Source organism: Lepisosteus oculatus, chromosome 26 (genome assembly GCF_040954835.1).
Source record: "Lepisosteus oculatus isolate fLepOcu1 chromosome 26, fLepOcu1.hap2, whole genome shotgun sequence".
Classification (NCBI taxonomy): domain Eukaryota; kingdom Metazoa; phylum Chordata; class Actinopteri; order Semionotiformes; family Lepisosteidae; genus Lepisosteus; species Lepisosteus oculatus.
Genome location: NC_090721.1, coordinates 11,379,966 through 11,403,544, shown reverse-complemented (window position 1 = coordinate 11,403,544; position 23,579 = coordinate 11,379,966). Strand labels below are relative to the sequence as shown.

Sequence of the window (23,579 nt, the reverse complement as noted above, 5' to 3'; positions counted from 1 at the left end):
TCTGGGATAGGCGAGTAGGTGGCTTGCTGGTGCTTGACAGGAGTCCTTTGCTTAATTACATATGGGGCATTATGTCACAAAGGTGGTAACATCCATTCTAATGGGTGCCCACTAATAACGATGTCCGAGGAGCTCCAGAGTGAAGAGAGTTCCAGGGTGTCACATTAGTCCTTATTAGGACCTCCATAGACTTATAGCCTCATTGTTCCAGTGTTCCAGGCAGTGTGAAGGAAGAATGGTAGTTGTTTCCAGAGGGGTGTCGTTGGAGGCATGGATCCTCGACAATTCATCAACCAACATGAGATGGTAAAGCAGAACCGGGGGAAGAAGAGAGACTTCTCGAAGCATAAAGCAGACATAGAAGCAGATCATACAGTTCAAATGGATGCTGCACATTGGTGGTTGTGAAGGGGAGTCCCCATGACCTGTAAAGCGCTTTGAGTGGAGTGTCCAGAAAAGCGCTATATAAGTGTAAGCAATTATTATTATTATTAAATACAGTTTGGGTGTTTGCTCTTTATAATGCACGGCAATACAGCTAGGGAATGCATTCCACAAGTCTTCACATGCTTTTGGTATTCAACAAATCAATGCCCAATATAAACCTCAATACCATAATGTTAAAAGATAGGAAAATCATTCATAATATCAAATACGTAGGTACAATAGGTATCAGTCTTCATCAAGCCTTGTGTACAAATTTAAAACAGGGTTACTGCACTCTTGTCCAGGAGAGCAATAAGAATCTTCTCATTCATTACACCTAAACTCGGATTTTCTTAATTTAAAAGCAAGTGGTTAATAGAGTTCATTAGTAAGAGCACATTTTGTTAAATACTTCACTGAAAATATTAATAACAAACAAGTTATTTATTTTTTTGTCCTGTCTATTATCAATTTAGTTCATTGCATTTATGAAGTAAAGACTTGGATGTGTGAAAACCTTTTCTTACTCAACTCTGATAAAAATGAGGTTCTGTTGTTTGGAGGCAACAATACTGATAGGACTACTATAACTTTAGCACTTAACTCAAAGGATTTAAAAATTTGCCTCAGCAGCTTTTTTTGACTCAGCACGTAACCTAGGCATCATATTAGACACAAGGCTCTCATTTAACTCTAGTGTTAATACAGTATCGAAAACATGCTTCCTACAGTTAAGAAATTTTGCAAAACTAAGGCAGTTTCTCTCCACTCAAGACACAGAGAAATTAATACATGCTCTTGTATACAGCAGGTTAGACTACTGCAATGCCCTACCTTTAGGGAGCACCCATCACTCTTTCAACACCTTACAGCAAATTCAGAATGCAGCAGCTAGAATTGTTACTAGGAGCAGAAAGTATGACCATATAACCCCCATACTTACAGTAGCTCTCTTCATTGGTTGAAGCCTGTCAAGGTTTCCTGTTAAGTACAGGATGGTCCTCAAAATCCTTCTACTTACTTAAAAGGCTTTCAGACGTCGGGCACCTGTCTATCTAATGGAACTTATCAATGTATACAATCCAAGTCGCCCGCTTAGATCACAGAATGCAGGTCTTCTTCATATTTCATGCATTCATAATTGATTTAGTTACAGGGCCCCTATCTTATGGAACATTCTCCCACCGCATGTTCAGGATGCTGAGTCAATCACAGTATTCATATCCAGACTGAAGACCTATTACTTCAGCCTAGCCTACTCACACCTCACATCATAGCCTGCTGCAGCCATGGCTGCTGGTGCTGCTGTCCATGCCAATGTGTGTCTCTGTGTTGGCCCACAAGGTAGATACATCTGTTCTGACCAACTATCCTATTCTCCTCCCCACATGTCCAGATGGCGCCCGGGCTGGGCACCATCTGAGTTGGATGCTACATCACTGCCATGGATCCAAGAGGAACATTGTGGATACAGTTATCATTTAGGAGGATTTTGCTGGTCTATGGAGAGCTGCATGGAGAAGACATGATGGATGGATTAATACCCTCATTCCTTTTTTTTGGGGTTCTTCTCCTCCATTGCCTTCTGGTCTTTTCTGTTCTGTGTTCACAACATGTATGGTCACGTGCTTTGTTAAGTGGCTTGGGGCAACATTGTTGTGAAAGGCGCTATATAAAAATTAAATCAATTGAATTTAATTGAATGAAAACATCCATTCAAAAAATGTGACATAGTGTATCAAAATAAAGCTGGACATGGAGTTGGACTTAGATTAGATAGAGGAGTTTATTGCCATACAGTATGTACTATACATTGAGATTTGAACATTATACATTGAACATTCTTTCAAGACATGAACAGTACACCAGACAGCACCCCACAATGGAGACAGTTCATAACATTCCATAACAAATAGTGACATTTAGTACAGACAAACAAAAAACAGAACAGAAAATATGTCGTAGAATTGAAGGATTTGGATTGATCTTTACTTTTGAGTGCTTAAATGTCTGACCTACATCTTATTATTGGTTCAATCAACAAATGAACACTATCCTCAGGAAATCAACATTGGTTCATTGATGACCTAAGTATGCCTATAAGACCTACGTGACTGTGAGGACTAGAGGTGATTCTGCCGGCTTTAGGTATGAATGCAGTAAGAGCATTAAGCTGCTATTTAGCAATCACTGCAGGAGAGGCTTAATATTAATCCTGCAATGGTTCACCCACACTGCAACGTTACGAATGGCAGATCAAGCTCATATCCCCAGGGTCTGAGGATCCACCTGGCATCCCAGGAGAATGTTCCCAGCCTCAACACATCGAGTCACATCAACCCCTGAAAGACAGGATCTGTGCTATGACCCATCGGAACACAATACACTGTCTTCAAGACATTAGAATACAGTATACACACTCTGTATTATAATTTGTGTCTGGCATTTTCTGTTTTAATTTATTAACTAAATCCAGGAACAGCTTCATAGCTGGAAGTCTGAAGATTATGAAACAGATTCTTTACTTTATGCCATGTCATGTCTTTCTTTATCAATAGTTTAGAGATTATGAACAAATTAAAAAAATAAATTGAAAGACCAATCAACTAGTTCACAACATTGATTTTACAATCTGCATGGAGGGTTTTCATTTCAACCTTGTATTTCAATTACTTATTTTTCCCTCTTTAACTGAGCCACTCAATCACAAAGTGAACTCAAGATGCCAAACTGGTGGACAGCACACAATTCATAGGTGTAATAGTCACAGAATTTGACTGCGATATTTTACACCACATATCAGAGTACCAGACAATATAACGTTTGTATAACATTGTTCTTAATGAAAATAACTACCCAGACACGTAAAATGTGTGAATCTGTGAAGTTCCTGTTCTGAGAGACGGCACAATTCACTGTGAAAAAGTATGTTTTATAAAACATTCAGTGTATAATTATTTCAGCTTTTTAAGACATTGACCACACATACTGTAGTAATTATACTGTAGAAGTTCCAACTGAAGTTAGAAAGGTTCTGTGTGTGCAGGATTGGTCACTATTTTATTTTTTTTTGACAGAATTTTGATGCAACATGTTTTGAGCTTCAGAAGAAATACTCTACTGTGTTTTCAAATTCTAGGGTTTCTATTGTAGCAGCTTACTGAGTGAAAGTGTCAAAGCACCTGGAGAATTAAAAACAATAGCTGATGAATGATCAAAAAGGCTAAGCGATGTCAGGGAGCATTTTCTATATTCATCCGCACTGTGGCAAACGTCTAACACACAGTTTTTTATGTTTTCTGAAAGCTAAAATGTCCTCCTTTTTAAAGGATTCTAATCTTGAAGCCTCTGGTATTTGATGTAATGACTATTTTTCCATTGTAACTCATTGATTGACAAAATATAAAAGAACTGTAACTTCTTTACATATAATATAAATAAGTAATGTGATTTTAAAATGATTGTCAGGGTCAATATTAAGTATTTGGTGCAGAATCTGTATATGAAATGGCGTCTCAGTTAATTACTGTACCTGACTGGGATTTAATCCAGGACACTGCTTTCATTGCCACAAAGTGCCACTCATCCTTGAAATCCAGTTTGAATCCATATAACCACAGCAGAGCTAGAACTGTTGCCCATATGTTGGTGTTCAGTGCCTAGAGAGGAAAAGCAGCAGGGATGATTGTCACCAAAATGGCTTAAAGTCACATCACAGAAAATGACATCAAAAAGATCTGAAGAATAGCCATGAAGTTCTATTAATGTAACTCTGATTAGAATCTAGTCAGTCTAATGTCATTAAGCTTGTGCATGATGAATAGGAGAAATTGCCTTTTGGTGATATATCAGTGCTCGAACTACCTACCTCTTTAGGCATCTTGCTGGTCACCTCCTTCTTTGTTTTTCCCAAAACAGAAGCTACCGACTTGTTAAGTTCCCAGGATCCATTTGCTTTCTGAAGAGTGATCATCATTAGCATAGGATCCTCTTTTGGCTTAGAGACTGGAGACAGAAAAAACACTGGTCAAAGATGGGGATTTTGCATAGACATGACATTCTCATGTAATATTTGTCGTATTTCTAGAGTTTAAGTGCAAGTCCTCTTACATATAGTAAATGGTGGAAAGGGACAAGGGTGGTGACAGACTCCAGAGTTAGGTAAAAGAGTCCTTGTGGAGTCTGTGTGTCACATACCCTGTACACCTAGAAAGAGCTGCTCTTCTGTCCTGTTCCTTGTTCCCTGTGATTCTTCATGTCTTTCTGGTGTGTCCTGTTGTGTTGCCTATTTCCTTCCTGTGTGTGCTCTGCTCCTCGCTCAGCATCGAGGGTCCAGATGTTGCGAGACCCGCCTCATACCCAGGCCACCCCCCATCTGCAGCCTGAGGGCATAGGTTTTTATACCGACATCATCTGACCCCCGTAGCCTGGGCTAACCCTCATGTTACCGCTACGCATAGGGTTTCTACTGCTTTCCTAGTCGTTCCACGGCTTGCCCTTCCACCATCCGTGACACCGTGCTGCTTGGAATAGCTAAGAGATACAAATGATCTATGAAGTTGAATTGACATCCTTAAACCAGTTAAAGCCTACAAATGAGTCGGATTAATAATTATTTTGAGTTGGGAGCTCCATACTGATGGCACTTTAAATCCAAATTAAGGGAAGAGCTAGTGAGGCTTGGCAGCTATCTGGGAGATAAATTCAAGGAGTGCTGTGAAACCGGAAAAAAAATGGAATACATCTAAAAAGAATCACTAAGTGTTTGTGGAAGGTAGTTTAAGTACCATCTTGGCTTCTGAGGAACTCTGGGCCAGGAGTCCAGGAACATGTATTAAGGGACTCAGACTGATATAATCTATTAAAGGACTGATATAGTCATGACTGAGAAGGGCGGAAGGTGATCTAAAAAAGCATTGAGAGATCCCTGATTATCAGTGCTCTGATGTGCTCCTGAAACAATTGGCACGTTTTCCTCCTGGTCCATCAATGTAAATGATAAGATAATTTCATAAAGAGATGCAATATTGCACCACAACAAAAACATTGTTTATTCAACTTTTCAGTGTATGGAATTAACCTTCACTCCTTTCTTCGCAGCTCACACACAGATGCAACTCCTAAAGCTCAGAATAAAAATATAATAGCAGACTACCTTAGACAGCAACACAGTATGTGTTTATGGCTTCTAAACATGAATGACTTATCTACCCTACAGGACGGTTCCTTACATAACAAGTTCTGTCTATCTCTCTCAGTGTGGTAAGTGCTGTCAATCATTCTCTTTATTGTATTCTGCTGTCCTACCAGGGGGAGCTGCTGAAGTCTTCTCACTTCTCACAGGAAGTATGCAGGGAAAGGGGATCCGTGTTGAGCTAACAGAAGAAGCCAACTGTTTTATGTCTGCATTTACTCCCTTGTTTCCTCAATTACCAAAGCTTTGTCTTTCCTACCCATACAAGCACAGAGGTAAGGCTAGGGAAGGTCAGTGTCTCAGCTTTAAGGCTGTTAATTGATGAGGGATTCCAGCAAGCATTTGTACATGCAGCACCTCAAAAAATATCTGCACCTTGTTTATCAGAGTCTTGCCTCCAAAACTCCTTAGAATAGCAAAAACCCTAAGCATTCCAACTCAGCAGCCTAACCACAGTGTAAGTCTGCTGATCTGCTTAGTCATTACACTGAACATTAAATACTGACTTCATCTGTTCACAAAACACAGCACTGTAGCAACGTAGCAACTGTAACAAGAGTATTTCAATTACCAATGAAAACTGCTATTGTTTTAACAGAAATGTTACCATTTGTACAGGACAAACTGAATGCAGCAAACATAATGGACATATCAATCAGGCACTGGTCTCACTCAAAAGAATAATCTATGAATGTCAGATAGGCCACCATTCTGGGGAACCCAGGACCCCAGCACTGCAAAGCAGTGCTAATCACTGCACCCCTATGCCAACTGCATATAAACATTAACAATACAAATAATCAGTCAATGATTGAGTTACAAAAATACTTGCTACTATTCTATTTCTATTCTTACCTTTTAATTAGCTGTTATTTATCAATCTATTTTGAAATTCATTTAATGAATTGTGTACAATAAAGCTTCAACATTTGAATTGAACATTGTAGTAATCATTACATGTTTATAATAGTTATAATTACCATCCAATGATTTACTAGATGCTTTTATTAAAGGCAGATATAGCAATGGTATACTCTGTGTAACACATTCGGGTACAGCAAAGATAAACTTAAAATAGTCAAAGATGGAAACATCCATTTAAAATAAATAATCTTTACATTATTATTAATATTAACAATTATTGGCATTAATTGTTATTGACATTAATTACTATTAACATCATTATTATTATTTATTATTAACTTATAAATCATGATTTTGTTAAGTTAATAAAGAGTATGTCAGTTTGGCTTGATTGATGACAAGGTCTGCCCACAACAATCATTGCTAGGCACACTAAAGAAAGGGTAGATAAATATTTTGGATGATTCTGGTATTTGGAGAGATTGAACTTGTGCATTGAACCTCATAAAATAAACTGGCCATGAGCTTATCCTTCAAGCTGTAAGAATATTGCATCACAACAACATGATAGAGGTTCTTGCTGACTTATTCAGCTCTGACTGTAACGCACAGGAAATGTTTTCTCACTTTGCAGAAATCCCTTCAGAATGTTAAAGTGCTCTTTCTCACTTTGTCCAATCAAGCAAAAGATCATCTCCTATGGTGAATAAAGTACTGTACGTGAAGCAGAAAGATTTGTGGAGGGATCTCAGAAAGTCCATGCACTGAACCTGTTGCTTTATTATTAGACATGCCCATTTAGTTTATTTCTTCAGTGTCAAGAACAGTTTTTTCCGGGCCCTATGCGGACGACACGATCCGGAAGGTGAAGAAACAATAGGGAAAAATATCATGCAGAAATGGGTCAGGAGACAGGGGGGCGTGTCCGAGGTGAGCAGGTGTCCAGGGGAAATGAGTCCGCGGCAAACAATCCAAGCATAAATCCAACTGGGAAATCCAAAATAGGAGGCAGAGTCCAAGACCAAGGGATCCATCCAAAGTATTTAAAAACCAGAACCGGATTCAGGACCAGCGGGACAGGGAATCAGGAACAAGAAACTAAAACCATAACAGAGCCAGACGCAGCAGGACCCCGGGCTCTCACGAAACGGGATTCAATGAGAAGCCCCGGGCAAACGTCTGCGTCTGGCTTTAAAGGTGGAACTAAAGAGGGGCTGGAATAAGAAACAGGTGTGGGGAATGGGACAGAACGAGGAAGGGCTGGAGCGCCCTTAAGAAGAGGAGTAACGATCGTGACATTCAGTCTGTTGTTTCTCTTGTGGATACTGCTGCTGTTGGAGTGCAGTCTGAAGAGTAGTTGCATAACATCTGATCCAATTTAATAAAAAACATGATTTTCTTATATTGTACACCCAAACACCACTGCAGCACGACTGCCTGATCAAAGTGCACCAGTTGACATGTGGGTATTTTTCTCTTGGCTTTGTAACCTTGTTTTCTGGCAGTGAGGGACATGGCAGACTTGAAGTATGAGGTATTTATTTGATCATTTTTACCTTTCTATCCTTTTGATATCTGCTATCCCTGTAAGTTACCTGTTTGAAATTAACCGCAGAAGGTGTGTATTTTTATATAACAAAGGGTGAATCTAATACATTTGTTTCAGAAAGTATTCATGTGGGAGTGAAATAGACTTCACTATTAGAATAGAAGGAGGGAAAAACAAAAAATAAAGATAAGGAAATCAAACTTTTAAACCAAGAATCCTACCATGAAAAGGTGACCATTCAGTCAAATCTATGTTAATTGTATTTATGATGTTGAGAATACAGTTACATACATACAGTGTAACATTATTTTTGAAGCATATTTCATTAAAATATCTTCCTAATCAAAATTTTTAAACAAAAACTCAGGGTGGAGCAGTGGCTCTGTGGCTCTGCACCTGTGGCTGGAAGGTTGCCGGTTCAAATCCTGCAGTTGGCAGAAGAATCCTACTCCATTGGGCCCCTAAGCAAGGCCCTTAACCCAACTGCTCCAGGGGTGCTGTACAATGGCTGACCCTGTGCTCTGACCCCCAGCTTCTCTCCCTGTCTGTGTGTCTCATGGAGAGCAAGATGGGGTATGTGAAAAGACAAATTCATAATGCAAGAAATTGTAAAGGGTTAATAAAGTGATGTTATTTTTAAAATTATTGCAAAAATGCAATAATTGTGCCAGTTCTTACCAGGCTCTGACGAAGCATATGGATCATAGAAACGGGCTGCTCTATAATTTGGTGTGTCGAGACGTGCTGGCTTGTCTAAAAGAGGAAAGTTCAAAAGATAACATTTGTAAGCAACACATTGATTCAATGCTCATTTGGAAAATAAGTCAGAGAGCATCACAAATCTGCGTGAAGAAACAGTAGCCACAAAAAACAGTCCAGACACAGCCAGGTCCCTACATGCTCTTCAAAATAAATAAAGAATCTGCACCTAATGAGAGACCTGCTTCTACTCCATCAAACGTTTGGTGGTCCGAGGTTTAACAAATTTGCATGCTACGTAATTGCCGCAATAAACATGCTGCAGTCCATTTTGATGAGTACAACAGCAAACGATTGTAATGGGAATGCAGTACTTACCTGGATTTCAAGGATACAACCCAAAGGGAAGACTGAATCAGAATTAAATAAAGATGTCTTGGAACTAACAGTCATGTTAAGATTACAGTGGAGTGCAGGCTTTCTTTCAGGGGAGATGATTAAATAAATTGCAGAACTAGAAATATTGAGCACTTTGGAATTATTAAATGGATCCTTTTCTGAAATAATATTTAGCATGGCCCCCTCTCATTTGTGGTTATATGCTTTAAGATGTAAAAACTATTTTGGAACAGTAATATAAGCAAAACCTTTTCATTTTCATTAGTGCTGAAGAAATGTCAAGAAATATGCAATGCTGTAAAATTGGTTAAGCCTTTAAATGACTTTGTGAGATGCCAAGTTCAGATTGAAAGCTTTTGAAACCACAGCTAAAATACAACTTTGAGGTTCTGAATATTGTATGTCAAAAAAAGCACTATGAATCAAAGTGCAAAAAAACACCGGGACGAGTCCGGGTCCTTTTCTTTGGGAAAGGATAAAGGATCCAATTTTAATAAATCCCCAGGGACCAACTGTATCCCACCAATTCTAGTCAAGGAAACAAGAGATGACAGTTGACAGTTCCAACAGCTGCTAAAGACAGGGGTAGTACCCAAGGTACTGGCTCTTCTTCAACCTGAGCAGCATTATACACAGCACCCACAACAAATACTTCACATGCGTGTTAGGAGTACCATACCTCGAAACACCAATGGTTCTATGCTGTAGGTTGTAGGCTCCTCAGGAAACAGATTGTAGTCTCTAGATAGTAGGCTGCTCAAACAACGTACTGTTAAGAAGCAAAAACAGAAAATTCTTAAGAGTAGATTACAAGTTCTTGTGGTACTTAATAAACAACAAAACAGCTTTACAAAATTGATATGGAACAACATTCTGTACTTAACAGGAAACAGATACAAATGATACAAACACAATTATCAAAATTGCACAGAAAAAAATAACTAGCCTTTACATGAGATACACACACAAATTAATTTATTTGGAGGAACTATTTGCTCATACATTCTAACAAAAATGGATTCTAGGAAGGAACAAAAATTCTTTTTAGTTGTTACATGAGAGAGCAGAGGCTACAGTTAAACACCAAAACAGATGACTCTCACAGCACCCAAATCCTGATTAAACCATACCATAAACAGAAAGTAGTGCTTAGAAAGGGTTACCAATAAAACTAACGGTACAAGCACAACTTTGTATAATAATTAGTGTGGTAACATTACTAATGTTCATCCTCAGTAACACCGTAGCAGGGCTTGCCAAAACACTACCAAACAGTTCCCATAACTAAACTGCAACATTCACTGCAGAATTTAAAACCACTTGCTTCTCACTAAGGCGTTGTTTTTATTGTGTATTTGCCTTGACGTTTATGATCTATTGAGCTCACTAGTGTCTATGTGATGTGAGATGGTTTGCCAAAGCCTTTGCTGTGAGTTCTTGCTTAGTGTTTTCTGACCTCAATATTTTCTTCCTCAGAATGCAAAATGCATATGCATTTAAATTTACATCTGAAGCTTGACTTGGCCAGTTTGATATTTTCCACTTTTTCTCCTGACAAACGCCTTGTTCACATTTAGCCATATATCATGCTGCATGTTGAAGAACCCCAAATAAGTGTTTTCTTCTGCATATCCAGAGAAAACATCTCGGTAAATTTCAGAATTCATTCTTCTGCTGCCATCATTAGCTACATCACAGACAAAGACAACTGAGAGAGTTCCAGAAGCAATCCTGTAATCCTTTTGTCTCAATGTTTAGCAAGCTGGAGTTGATAACTTCTCCACTGCACTCTGGAAATTGCTGGTGATTTCACGGACAGTTGTTTTATGTTTTTTGTTCACAGCTCCGATAGTTTTTCTTCTGTCATCAACTGCAAATGTCTTTTTCTTGAACAATCCTTTCTGTACTGGGGAGTAAGCAACTGTGCTTCACTGTTACAAAATTAGAATATATATTATTGAAAAGATCAAATTATATCAGGTGGGTAGCTGCATCATCATGCGTACTCTGCAAAGGAACAAGTAATACGTTTATTCCATACTGAAAAGAGAAGAAAGAAAACACAATGTTTCGTCTGTGAAGCCTTCTTCAGGTGTCAGATTAAATTATACTACACACACACCACATCACTATAACTGAATTTAAGATGGAATATTTGAACAAAGATTCTGTGTTTAGTTCCAAAATATAAATGGAAGTGGGACTGACAGCTGACGACAATCTGGAAATCTGGGTGATGCCTCATTGGGTGTGAGACAGATGCGTCCAAGGTGTATCTTTCATGCACATCTCAGCAGTTGGGGAACTTTTTAGCAGTATTTTTCACATATAGTCTCTGAGAGTAGAGCTCAAATTTGCCCGCTCATCAGGGTAACTAGGAGTAACTAAGATATATAGCGCTTTTCTGGAAACTCCACTCAAAGCACTTTGCAGGTAATGGGGATCCCCTCCACCACCACCAGTGTGCAGCCCCTCCTGGATGATGCACCAGTACTCTCCCCACACACCAGCTCTCAGTGTGGAGGAGAACAGAGAGATGAAGCCAGTTCAGAGATGGGGATTATTAGGAGGCCATGATTGGTAAAGGATGCGTCTGTGTAGATGTTTGCCCTTTATGCCACTGCTGGCATGTAGGGCAACTACATCCTGTAGCTGTATCTGTGGCATTCGTTTTTTTACAGGAGAAGGTTGTTAACCTTGTGCCCAACCTCCAACATGGAGGACCTGGTGCCCACTACCCTGAGATTATGCTCTACCAACAGAACTAGCTGGGGGCTATGATTGGTAAAGGCCCGGGGAAAATTTAGCCAGGATGCCCTGGGATTTTTAATGACCACAGAGAGTCAGGACCTCGGTTATACATCTCATCCGAAGGACGTCACCTTTTTACAGTATAGTGTCCCCGTCACCATACTGGGGCATAGGACCCACACAGACCGCAGGGTGAGTGGCCCCACAAATACCTATTCCAGCAGCAACCTTAGTTTTTCCCAGGAGGTCTCCCATCCAGGTCCTGCCCAGGCTCACTCCTCCTGAGCTTCAGTGGGCTGCCAGTAGTGAGATGCAAGGTGATATTGCTGTTGTTACACTCACTCCATCTGAGCTAATAATCCAGTAAGAAACTCTGAGCCCATGATATCCCAGCCTTGAAGTCCCATATTCCAGGTACAGTGGCCTCAATGTCATCACACACTGTAAGCCTCAGTCCAATCTTTTCCTCTTCCAAGGTCACCCTCAAGTTTCAATCACATATCACTGAGCCCTCTGCTCATGGTATCCCAGGCTCAATGATATTTACACCTCTCACTCTTCATGCACATCCTCTTTAGGCAGTAGCAGTGGATATTCCTCGACTCGGTCATTCCTGTTTGGCCAGAACTGCTCTACTGCCTTTTTTACCTTACAAGTGGCCTGAGGCAGCTACTATTAGGGAGTCTTCCCCTGTTCCACAATGGCTCTGTGGGAGCCTCCCTGCTCCTAGACACCATACTCAGAGTCTATTCCAACTCCTCTGCAGACTCTCTCCCTGCTCCCTGCTTTCCCGGACAGAGCCTCTCCTGAGAGAGAAAGAGTTTCAGTTTCAGTATTTTCAGTTCTGCTGTCCATAGGTTTTGCTTCCCCATTCTGTGCTATAATTCTATTTTAAAAGACCCCATTCTGTCCAATCCTGTGATAAACTGGGAAAAAAAACAATATGATATCCACATAAAAATGCAAATAACTTCAAACTTAGGATTGTAGCTGGTGAAGCTGAATTTTGGTCTACTGAATTTTGTTTATTTACAAGACCTCAACTCACTCATTATCCCACTTATGTTTATTAATTATTTATTCTTAGTTTATTACTTATATTTGTTAAAAGGTCTAATTTTGTCTTGTCTGATCACAAAACATTTTACCACATTTTCTCTTTGACCAACTGCCATTCAGTTTGGAGGGGTAGTCGGTTCTAGACAGTGTTTAACTGCCTTTCACTTCGTAGTAATCAGCTTTCCCATGCTCACCAAGCTCACGTCTTTGAAGTATTTTATATGTCTTTCTCCTAATCTGTATCTTTATAAATCTTATTTCTGAGATATTCTGAAACTTCATCGGTCTTTATCATCGAAAAATTGTAATTTATTGCCTGAACTTGGGACACAAAAGAGCTAGAAATAGTGAATCTAACTGTGCAGCTACTGTAGTTATTTTTTGTCCCTAAGTTTAGGTTTGCCATAGCAAAGGGTTTGAATACTTATAAAATCTTAAACTTTCCATTTGTTATTATTGTGTTTCATTTTGAATGTGTGTAGTATGTTGTATAGATAACAAATATTAATTGCTACTTCAAAGTGTCATGTATGCAAGATTTAAAGCAACAAAATTTGAAAAAATTATCATAAATAACCATTGCACCCTTGTGTGGAAATATTTTGTACAGTTCTAATGCATATTCAATGATCACTTCTAAATACCCATTCATGATAATAACAGACTATAAGCATTCCTGAAACATGGTTTGAATTCAGAGCACTATGGGTTATACACTTTGTGTACATCTTTTTTCTCCTTAAGATATCCTTTTTCGCAACAGATTAAGACTCATTTCAAACCTTCACTGCATCCTCCTTCATCTTGCATCCTATAAACTTTGCAGTGGCCTGAATGCTTTTGAAAGATACAGTACAGTAGACTAAGGAGAAATTGCTTTGGAGAATCTCAGTGCGTCTCTGCTCCAACATATACAGTACTATGCAGCACTGAAAAGTTGCTCTAAAGTGCAGGTAGCAGATATTCCTAAAATCCTTTTGACAAAAACAGCAAGAGTTGGCTATCCAGGGGAGTGGTCTTTTAAAACGTTAAGCAGCTTTTCATTTTGAGTGTCTGCCTAGGAGTTGATATAATGAACTAAAATGTACATTGAAATAAAAAAAACATTACTTCATGGCAGTGTAACCTAAATTATTTTTATATCATAAGCTACCCTCTCGCATACAGTATAGAATAAAGGAAATATAATGCACTGCAAAACTAATGTTTTTCAACACACTAAATGTACACAAACATTTAAATATGTAGTATAAGCTAATTCCACAGTAATCAAAATGTTTCATCTAAAGAAAAGAACCCACTGGTATTTGAACCTTGCTAAACACAGCTTGCTATTCTGTTTTTAGAGAACTTGGATTTCCTGAGTAAAGAATACATTGGTTAAAAGTGGCCTTTCCTCCTTGGTGGTGCATTTTTAGAACAGGGAGATTTATTTGCAGAGAGAGATTTAACTGCAGATTGTATTGTCTTTAGTTTAGAAGGCAGCTTATCTCTTATTTTGGCCTCTGCAGATATGATTTTAAGTCAAATACTTGGTAGAACTCTGGGGTTTTCTGGGTGGCCTAAACATTGTTCTCTTATTACTACTCTTTTCACCAAAGCTGTGACAGAGAACAAGGAATTCACGTGCCTCTAATTATACCAACTGTTCTAGTGTATTTCTGGAGAAATCTTTACAGGTTGGGGGGTATGATTATTTATTTTAGTTATTGACTAAGCCACTCAGTTAATTCCTGCTTTATATACAGTATAAACGCAGTGCCTTACATGAGGCTGTTCTCATGCTCTGCTTTATGAAGATATTCAAGTGGACCCCAGAAGTCTTCAGTGACTCACAAATGTTGGAAGTTGCAACAGAGGTGCTCCACATTCTTCTGGGTAGAGCCATGCTGTGGTCACCATGCTCTTAAATGCTGGAAATTGCTGGAAATCATGCATGATCTGCAGGTCTATTCTTCAAAGCAAGTTCTGCTGGTCTATCACCCCCATTCCAGGGACTTGCCAGTATCGGTACAGGACCTCTGCAAGATGATCTTCATCACCCTGGGAAAGGAGTTAATGTCAGGTTTGACTACCTCCATCCTCCAGCAACGGAGCCACCTAGTCTTGGACTCCTCTGCGTACCATTGCACTAGCTCCAGGAAGTACTGTAGGCTCGCAGTGTCCAAGACTTGCATCTCATGATGGCAGTTATAGTTATGATAGGGATTCTAGCCTCCTCTCAGGCCCTTATTTTCTTGCCGAGTCCACCCAAGACATCAATGGGAGTCTCATTGTTTCTCTTTAGTCATCTTTTTAACATTTCTCACAGCCTTTAACAATCTCATGTTATCATCATGTACAGACTTCATGTCTCATGTTTCCATATAAAGGAAACAGGTATATGTAGCGGAGCTAGTTTGGGCACGGTGACATCATCGCCCTCCCTGCACGTAGCAGGGACCTCAGCCGCCTAGGCTGGGGGAGGTCTCCTTTAGCTCACTCGGCTGCTTCCCTGTTGCGTTACGCCGGTCCCGGGTCTGCGCCCCAGGTGTTGCAGGACAAAACTGGCGGGGTGGAGTGGCGGAGGGCACGAGCCCGCATGGAACCGCGACGGTCACATATAGGCACGATGCATTGTTGAATGATTGCAGGAGAAACATGCAACATGACCTAAATGTCCAAGCTCCTCCTCCACAGCTGTTCTAGTCTGAGACTTTATTATGCACTAAAGCATAGTTAAGGAAAATGGATGGCATGAATCTTGTTACCAAGTGATACAATGATATGGGGTCCGTAAAGAGATAATCAAACTACTGTACCTTGCACATTTCAGTTACTGCCGTCTATAAACTCAAGCTTGATCTTACCAAGAACAGGTGGGCTCATGATGTCAGATGGTATTAAAGTGCTTCATCTATTCAGACCTGGGTAACTCTGTACATAGCCTGAGTGTCTGAGGTCACCACCATGTCATTTTAGGTCAGTATGGAACACACTCACAATTTAACACTCACAGTCAAATTGACACTCAACCCTCTTCCCAGGGATATCCCTGCATAGTAGAGCACCCTGGACCGGCTGTTTGTTGTCTTTGTTGATGGCGATGAAGGCTGTGTGGGAGCAGCTCACTCCAGATTCAGTGCTCAGCTTAATTAATCTCTGGTTCAGCACCTCCTTCTCTTTACCCTGTGCTCTCTCCCTCTCTTGGCCCTCCAAGAAGCGGATTAGAGTACAAGCCCCAAGTCTGTGGATTGCGAGGCTGTGATACAAGAAGAAAACCACAGGAACAATTACTGAACTGCTTGCATGACCAAGTTAAGTGATGGCCAATGAGGCAGCCTAGTGTCTTTCTGTCTTACATATCAGTCAGTGGTTTTATTAAATGCTAAATTATTTACAAACTAAGACTCCATTTCCAAAACACAAGGGTCACAGACCAAAATAATTAAAAATAATTAATAACCACCTATAAAGGACATTAATATAAAGACACTGTATATCTTTATGTGTGTATAAATTATTTATATATGGGAACAAGTAATAGGTTTATTCCATGCTGAAAAGAGAAGAAAAGAAACACAAAATTTCAGCTGTGGTACATTTCTATTTAGAAACTGTGTCATAAAGTATCATAAATTTAATCCTTAGCAACTCGATCAGTAATTTTTCAAATTAAAACACAGAAGGACATTGACTGAGAAGAGACGGTCCATAATAATATTGACTTTTATCTCAGCAGAGAAGAAAATAATTCTCTTTACTGCTCTTCAGCTGTGATGTAAAGTGACAAATACCTACATGTCACTCAGATTTTCACTACAGAACTGTACTAATTTTGTGGACTAATAGTTGTTGTCTTACCCACTGTCCATGTCAGAGTTTAGACTGAAGGTCAGCTCATTCTTTACAGATTTATCTCCTAGAGTGTATTGCAGACACACTGAGCCGACTGCACTGCTGTCACACTGAAGGAGAGATGGAGACAGAGAGACTTTTTGTTAGTGTTACTAACAAAGGTCTATAAAGAAATGCTTGTTTCTTTTTCTATAAAGCTTTGGCTTATGTATTATGTTCTATACAACATATTAAGTCACTGTATAAAAACATATTATTATGAAATGGCATAATACATTCAAGACAGCAGGCTGAGAGAGGTTATGTTTGATCTTTTTCTATTCTGTTTGTAACATTTTGAAGGTTTGTATTGTTGGAGCTAAAGCACTACCATCACTAAAGAGTAACAACATTAATTTAAGATGTACAAGTACAACAAAAGAGAAAGACAGTACACATTATAGAGGTACTTTCCGATGAAAATCAGTAAAAGTAAAAACAAATCAACTGGGCATACACCCAGGACATGTCCTGACGAAAGCCTATTTATGCCAAAATTATGGACAGTGGACACCCCTTATTGGCACCCGTTGATAAATAGTTAAACAGTTTATCAAGGGGTGCCAATATAAACACGTTTCCCTCGTGTAAACATGCTGATAACACCTATTATTGAAATACAGATATACTGCACCTTTTCCTCTCTGCCACAACTGTCTTTCCTGTTCATTACTGTGACATGACGTTTAATCTTTTTTACTATTTGTTTTGAGTTAAACTCATAACACTGCAAAAGAGATGGAGCGACAGAGATCCGAGATCTAGGCACCCCCACGTTTACTGCCAATTGTGTGATGTTTCCACCCTATGCACTTACCTGTCCCGTGAGCTGGGCATACAAAAGTGCCCTCTGACCCCGGAACAGCATTGTAGGGCTGGGTGACAGGAGGGACACCTTTATACCAGGTGGGACATCCCAGCACACAGAGATCTCCTTGACTACAGGTTGCAGAGCAAAGCGCAGAGACTGCATGACCTGACAGGAAAGGGTTAATACAGTTACTGAGTACATAGAGCTATTTGTATAGAAAAAGGAAAGCATGTTGCAGTTTTTAGCTCAGATCTAAACGACAGTTTAAATTTCTGAGTATTATTATCACCCTCACAGGAGCGTTGCAGAGCAAGCTCACATTACCGCAGAAAATGGCCACTCCTCTATTCCGTCAGCATTAGTTGGTCATCAGCATTACTTAATGGCTGCCCTGGCAGCATTCTGGGCTCTGTTATATTCACTCTGAGCCTCTCTTGTGCCTCTCAAATTCCTGTGTTCCTTACTTTATGTTTCTCTTTAGATTCCTGACCTCAGGAATTGACAGATCTCGACTTCAATCCTGGATCACCCCTATGCTTGTTATATACTTCTTCGATGACTCGGCTTGGAACTTGCTTGTTTATGCCTTTGAATTCACCCTGTGTTTCATTAAAGAGCCCTCCTGGACTTAAACCTTGCTTTGTTAGTCTGGACTGTGCCTTGCATGTTTCTTTTGTCTGCTACACACACTGTTAATGTTGAATTTATCAGTCCAACATCCACACCATCATGGAAGAAACATGGATTGGGTATGAACTTCTTAACTAGCTCCTGTTACACACACTGGAAGGTCTATAGTGCATTAAAGGAGTCAGCGCAGATTGGAGGTGGGATGTTTCCCTGAATTATGCCTCAATCAACTCTCAAGTGCCTGCAAAGACCTGGAGCGCATGGTGGTGCTCACCCCAAGCATATCAAGCATATCCCTGGGGAATTCAAGACACAGCCCAGGCTCAAACTGCAGAAGTCTAAGCTATAGAACTCAACAAGGACAATAAGCAGGTGCCCTTACTGGCTGAGTCAATAGGACACTCATGGCAGTCTAAGCTCTTCACGTCTCTCAGATTGTCTCTGACCTTGGACTGCAGTCGGTCTGTTCCAGTGATGAACTGGGGGTGTCCTGACCCTGCTCTGGCCATGCCTGTGATCAAGGAGCTGGAGGCCCCTTCCCCAATCCCAAAGGTAAAGCACCTGGACACCACAATACAACATTACACTACAAACTGAATGGGATACATATATGTACTGTAATACGTACTGTATGACCCATTAAAACCTTCACCTTCACAACAAAACATACATCAATCGACTGGATTTAATCATATATTTCAAACACAGTTATTAAATAAAATGTGAATGAGAATAAAGTTCAAGGAGACATGATGAGTTTTTAGTATGAAAGGTGAAATACTGTCAAAATGAAAACATTACAGAGGTAGTATCACTTCTGATCATCCCTGATGCACAGATCTGAGTAAAAAAATAATTGTGTAATTGTGCGTGTTCTTAGTGACGTTTACAAGTATTATTGAATTGTTTCTATAGTTCTGCACCAAAAAACCAACCTCAGCTTCCTTGTATATGTAACATACATGGCACATAAAGTTATCCTGATTTAATATTAAGTTAATTAAGTTTATTATTAGTGTTGGGCAGGCATTTTCCAATCCTACCAGAACTGACTTGTGAAGCACTCCCTGCAACATAATCCCCCAGTTTAAATACTACTCAACTACTCTACACATACACATCAGCCAGGATATCAGTGTCGCTCTGGTTCATACAGAACACCATCAGCCTGTCCTGCTTGTGCACATCCCATTTAATAATAATAATAATAATAATAATTCCTTACACTTATATAGCGCTTTTCTGGACACTCCACTCAAAGTGCTTTTACAGGTAATGGGGATCCCCTCCATGCCCACCAGTGTGCAGCCCCACCTGGATGATGCGATGGCAGCCATAGTGCGCCAGAACGCTCACCACACATCAGCTCTCAGTGGGGAGGAGAGCAGAGTAATGAAGCAAATTCATAGATGGGGATTATTAGGAGGCCATGATTGGTAAGGGCCAATGGGAAATTTGGCCAGGACACCAGGGTTCTACCTCTTTTCAAGAAATGCCCTGGGATTTTTAATGACCACAGAGAGTCAGGACCTCAGTTTTACGTCTCATCCGAATTCCGGCACTTGTTTACAGTATAGTGTCCCCGTCACTATACTGGGGCATTAGGCCCCACATGGACTGCAGGGTGAGCACCCCCTGCTGGCCCTACTAACACCGCTTCCAGCAGCAACCTTAGTTTTTCCCAGGAGGTCTCCCATCCAGGTACTGACCAGGCTCACACCTGCTGAGCTTCAGTGGGTTGCCAGTTGTGAGTCGCAGGGTGATATGGCTGCTGGCTTCATTTACTCATGAAGTGCACCATTCGTGCCATGAAGCTAGGCCCCTCTCCACAAATTATTAAGCTATATGTTAAATGTCCATATTTCTTGTGCTGCAACCCTCTCCTATGTCATTTGTTCTAACATTGACCATGAAAAGGAGATCCACGCTGGCTCTGACCAGGAGCCTGTCTGCTCGCTGAGGCAGGTCTGCAACCTGGACGCCAGGTAGGCAGCTCACCACACCAGATTCCCTGTCAGTCACGCCAACACACTGCTTTATTGTCCAATAACTGATTCTCCCACCAGAATTACCTCCCGTTCACAGTGGGCTCCTGGGTTTTCCAGGGCCCTGTCAGTTATTTTCCTCTGTTATGTCAGATCAGTCTCCAGCAAGGCGTGGGGGAGGTCCACCACTCCCCCTGTGCAACATGAACACCTCTCCCTGTAGCAGCCTACATCCACCCATTTGTCTCTCTGTCTCTAGTTAGAAGAATCCGGCTGCTTTGCTAATATTGTGCACTTAAACTCCCCTTAGGCCTGTCAAATACTTCTTGTTGCTCTGCTAGATTTGTACTGTAGGACAGGAAACTGGGTTTCTACGATCTTGTACTCACGGTTCTCATCTCTGCCCAGAAAGCCAATTACCCTTCAAACCACACATTACTCTTAATATTTACTTCTTTCATTGTCTGTTACTATGCTCGTGTAAAATCATGTTTTTTCAAATGACTGACTATACAAAATCTTAACCAGCAGTATGGCATAAAACCACAACTCAAAAGTACGTGCTGTTTTTGTGAAGTCACACTTTTGAACTCCTCATTGTGGTACCTTAAGGTATAATACCACCCAAACAAATTGACAAATGTTTCTGCTCATGTAGCGGAGCTAGTGTGGTGACGTCAGCGCCCTCACTGTGCATAGCAGGGTCCTCAGCTGCCTGGGCTGAGGGAGGTCTCCTTTAGCTCAGGCGGTTGGTGCCCTGTTGCGTTACGCAGGTGTGGGGGCCGGAACGGGCGGTGGGGGGCACGACCCCGCGCGGAACCGTGACTGTCACACTCACTATGTTTAAAACACAAATAATATGATGTACTGTAACAATGCGAGAGTGGGAGGAGCCACGGTGAACACCAGTAAAAATTGACACCCCCCCCCCCCCCCCAAGGTTGCGGAGGCACCGGTGTGAGGTCAGCAAAAACAAAACCAAGGGAAAAGGAGGAAAAGCACACTGCTTTGCACAGTGTCGTCCATACTGAAATATCCATATCTAACATGGTCCAGTCTGGGGTAAAAAGAAACCAGCTGGCACAGCGGCCGCCAGTCTGGACTATCCCTATTTAGTGGGGTGCTAACTGGAAGAAAAGGAGCAAGGCCGAAACAAAAGAAAACTCAACCTGCCCCAGTGGGTCATCACAGCAGGACAGGAGAAAAGAAAAAGAAAATATGCCCTTTAAGACACACTGAGCACCTCCACAGAGGGACGAGCAGAACCCCGCAAGGGGAGGACTTTCTGCTCACTCCACAGCCCCCTCTGGGACTGTCGCTGGAAGGTCCTCCCCTTGCGGGGTTCTGCTCATCCCTTTGGGGAGATGCTCAGGGTGACTTAAAGGGCCCCATAGCTGCATCTCGTCCTTAATCAGCCAGGATTGCGTTGGTTGCTAAGGCAACGCGTCGTCTTTAATCCAGGGCTCCGCCTCCCCACTTAACATGTCCCGTGTTCTGCCACAGCATGTACCAAATAAGTAAAAGACACAAAATTTGAACTGTCAAGTTTCAATTTTGCATTAGAATATACAGAATAAATATGTTATCCCAGTGGTCATTATTTTACCGTCATATCATTTGGCAAATCTAACTGTAACAATTTATCAGACACACCTGTGAGAGAAAGCATGACTCCTCACAAGGTCAATCACTTCTTTAGTGTTGCTCACTTCTCCGTCGGTGAACACAAAGAGCTGAGAGGGAGAGTGTGAAGGACAGCAGTGTAGGAAAAGGGGTGAAGTTATGAAGAGAAAGGGAACCAGGCAAAAAAGAGATAAGAATAGTGAATGGTGAGCGACTACAATACTACACACTGCATAAGTATTTCAGTTGTTGAAGCACAGTTGTGATTGACCTGAAAGAATACAGATAAGATTCTCAAATTAATTACTTCAGACTTGTAAAAAGGACAGTCATTTCAATGACTCTGCTCTCTAGGAAATAATTATAACAATTATTTTTGTCCTTGCTTAATAATACATTAGAATTATGGGATTGTACCAGATTTTTAATATAATATGGACAGAGAGTTGTCCTGTCCAGCCCCACTGCAGTGGGTGACAATAGACAGAGCTATCCTGTATAGCCCCAGTGCAGTGTGTAACAGTAGACAGAGACAGAGCTGTCCTGTCCAGCCCCAGTGCAGTGGGTGACAGTAGACAGAGCTGTCCTGTCCAGCCCCAGTGCAGTGGGTGACAGTAGACAGAGCTATCCTGTCCAACCCCAGTGCAGTGTGTGACAGTAGACAGAGACAGAGTTGTCCTGTCCAGCCCCAGTGCAATGCGTTACAGTAGACAGAGCTGTCCTGTCCAGCCCCAGTGCAGTGTGTGACAGTAGACAGAGACAGAGCTGTCCTGTCCAGCCCCAGTGCAGTGTGTGACAGTAGACAGAGACGGAGCTGTCCTGTCCAGCCCCAGTGCAGTGTGTGACAGTAGACAGAGACAGAGCTGTCTTGTCCAGCCCCAGTGTAATTGGTACCTGTCGGGGATGTGCTGCTTGGCAGGGTTGCTTGTAGATTTCTCTCAATGGAAAAAGAATCTCAGTTCCTCCCATATCAGCCTGCATTACCATCACTTTTTTCAGCGCTGACTCCATGGAGTCCTGAGTATACTCCACACTCTCCCTAAGAGAGAGGAAGAATGTGATCTGTAGATCACATTATACATACTGTATATAAACATATTCATGAAAATTTTGACAACATTTGAAAATTGGCAATGTTGCAGAGGTATAACTGTGCACGAATTTGCAAAGAATTATAGGTATACTCACCTTCCATCCTTCAGGACATTGGTTGCTCTGCAACTACCTACAAATATTATTGATAGGAAATTCTCGTTCTCTTATTTACTAATAAGGGGTGGAGTGGTGGCTCTGTGCCTGTGGCTGGAAGGTTGCCGGTTCAAGTCCCGCGGCCGGCAGAGGAATCCTACTCTGTTGGCCCCCAGAGCAAGGCCCTTAACTGGTCCAGGGGTGCTGTATAAATGGCTGACCCTGCGCTCTGACCCCAAGCTTCTCTCTCCCTGTCTGTGTCTCTCATGGAGAGCAAGCTGGGGTATGTGAAAAGACAAATTCCTAATAAAAGAAATTGTATATGGCCAATAAATGTCACGCCCAGTACACCTAGAGGGCGCTCTACTTCTGTCCTGTTCCTAGTTCCATGTGATTATTCATGTCTTTCTGGTGTGTCTTGATGTGTAGCCTATTTACTTCCTGCTTCTGCTCTGCTGCTCGCTCAGCATTGAAGTTCAGATGTCCTGAGACCCGCCTAGCACCAGGTCACTCCTGTCCTTGGCC

The 23,579-nt window shown here is 41.2% G+C and overlaps 1 protein-coding gene across 3 annotated transcripts in view; it reads right to left on the bottom strand.

The window, feature by feature from the left end:
• LOC102682672 (von Willebrand factor A domain-containing protein 5A-like) overlaps positions 1 to 23,579 on the bottom strand; it is a 67,896-nt gene that overhangs the window by 38,280 nt on the left and 6,037 nt on the right. For all 3 annotated transcript variants that reach the window (XM_069184234.1, XM_069184235.1, XM_069184233.1), the window contains exons 4-13: positions 22,761 to 22,905; positions 21,897 to 21,976; positions 18,705 to 18,819; positions 17,635 to 17,793; positions 16,785 to 16,888; positions 15,938 to 16,182; positions 9,811 to 9,900; positions 8,712 to 8,786; positions 4,295 to 4,431; positions 3,959 to 4,085 (exon numbers count right to left, since the gene is read on the bottom strand). In XM_069184234.1, coding sequence (XP_069040335.1) covers positions 3,959 to 4,085; positions 4,295 to 4,431; positions 8,712 to 8,786; positions 9,811 to 9,900; positions 15,938 to 16,182; positions 16,785 to 16,888; positions 17,635 to 17,793; positions 18,705 to 18,819; positions 21,897 to 21,976; positions 22,761 to 22,905 — 1,277 coding nt within the window. The remainder of the gene's footprint in view (positions 1 to 3,958; positions 4,086 to 4,294; positions 4,432 to 8,711; positions 8,787 to 9,810; positions 9,901 to 15,937; positions 16,183 to 16,784; positions 16,889 to 17,634; positions 17,794 to 18,704; positions 18,820 to 21,896; positions 21,977 to 22,760; positions 22,906 to 23,579) is intronic.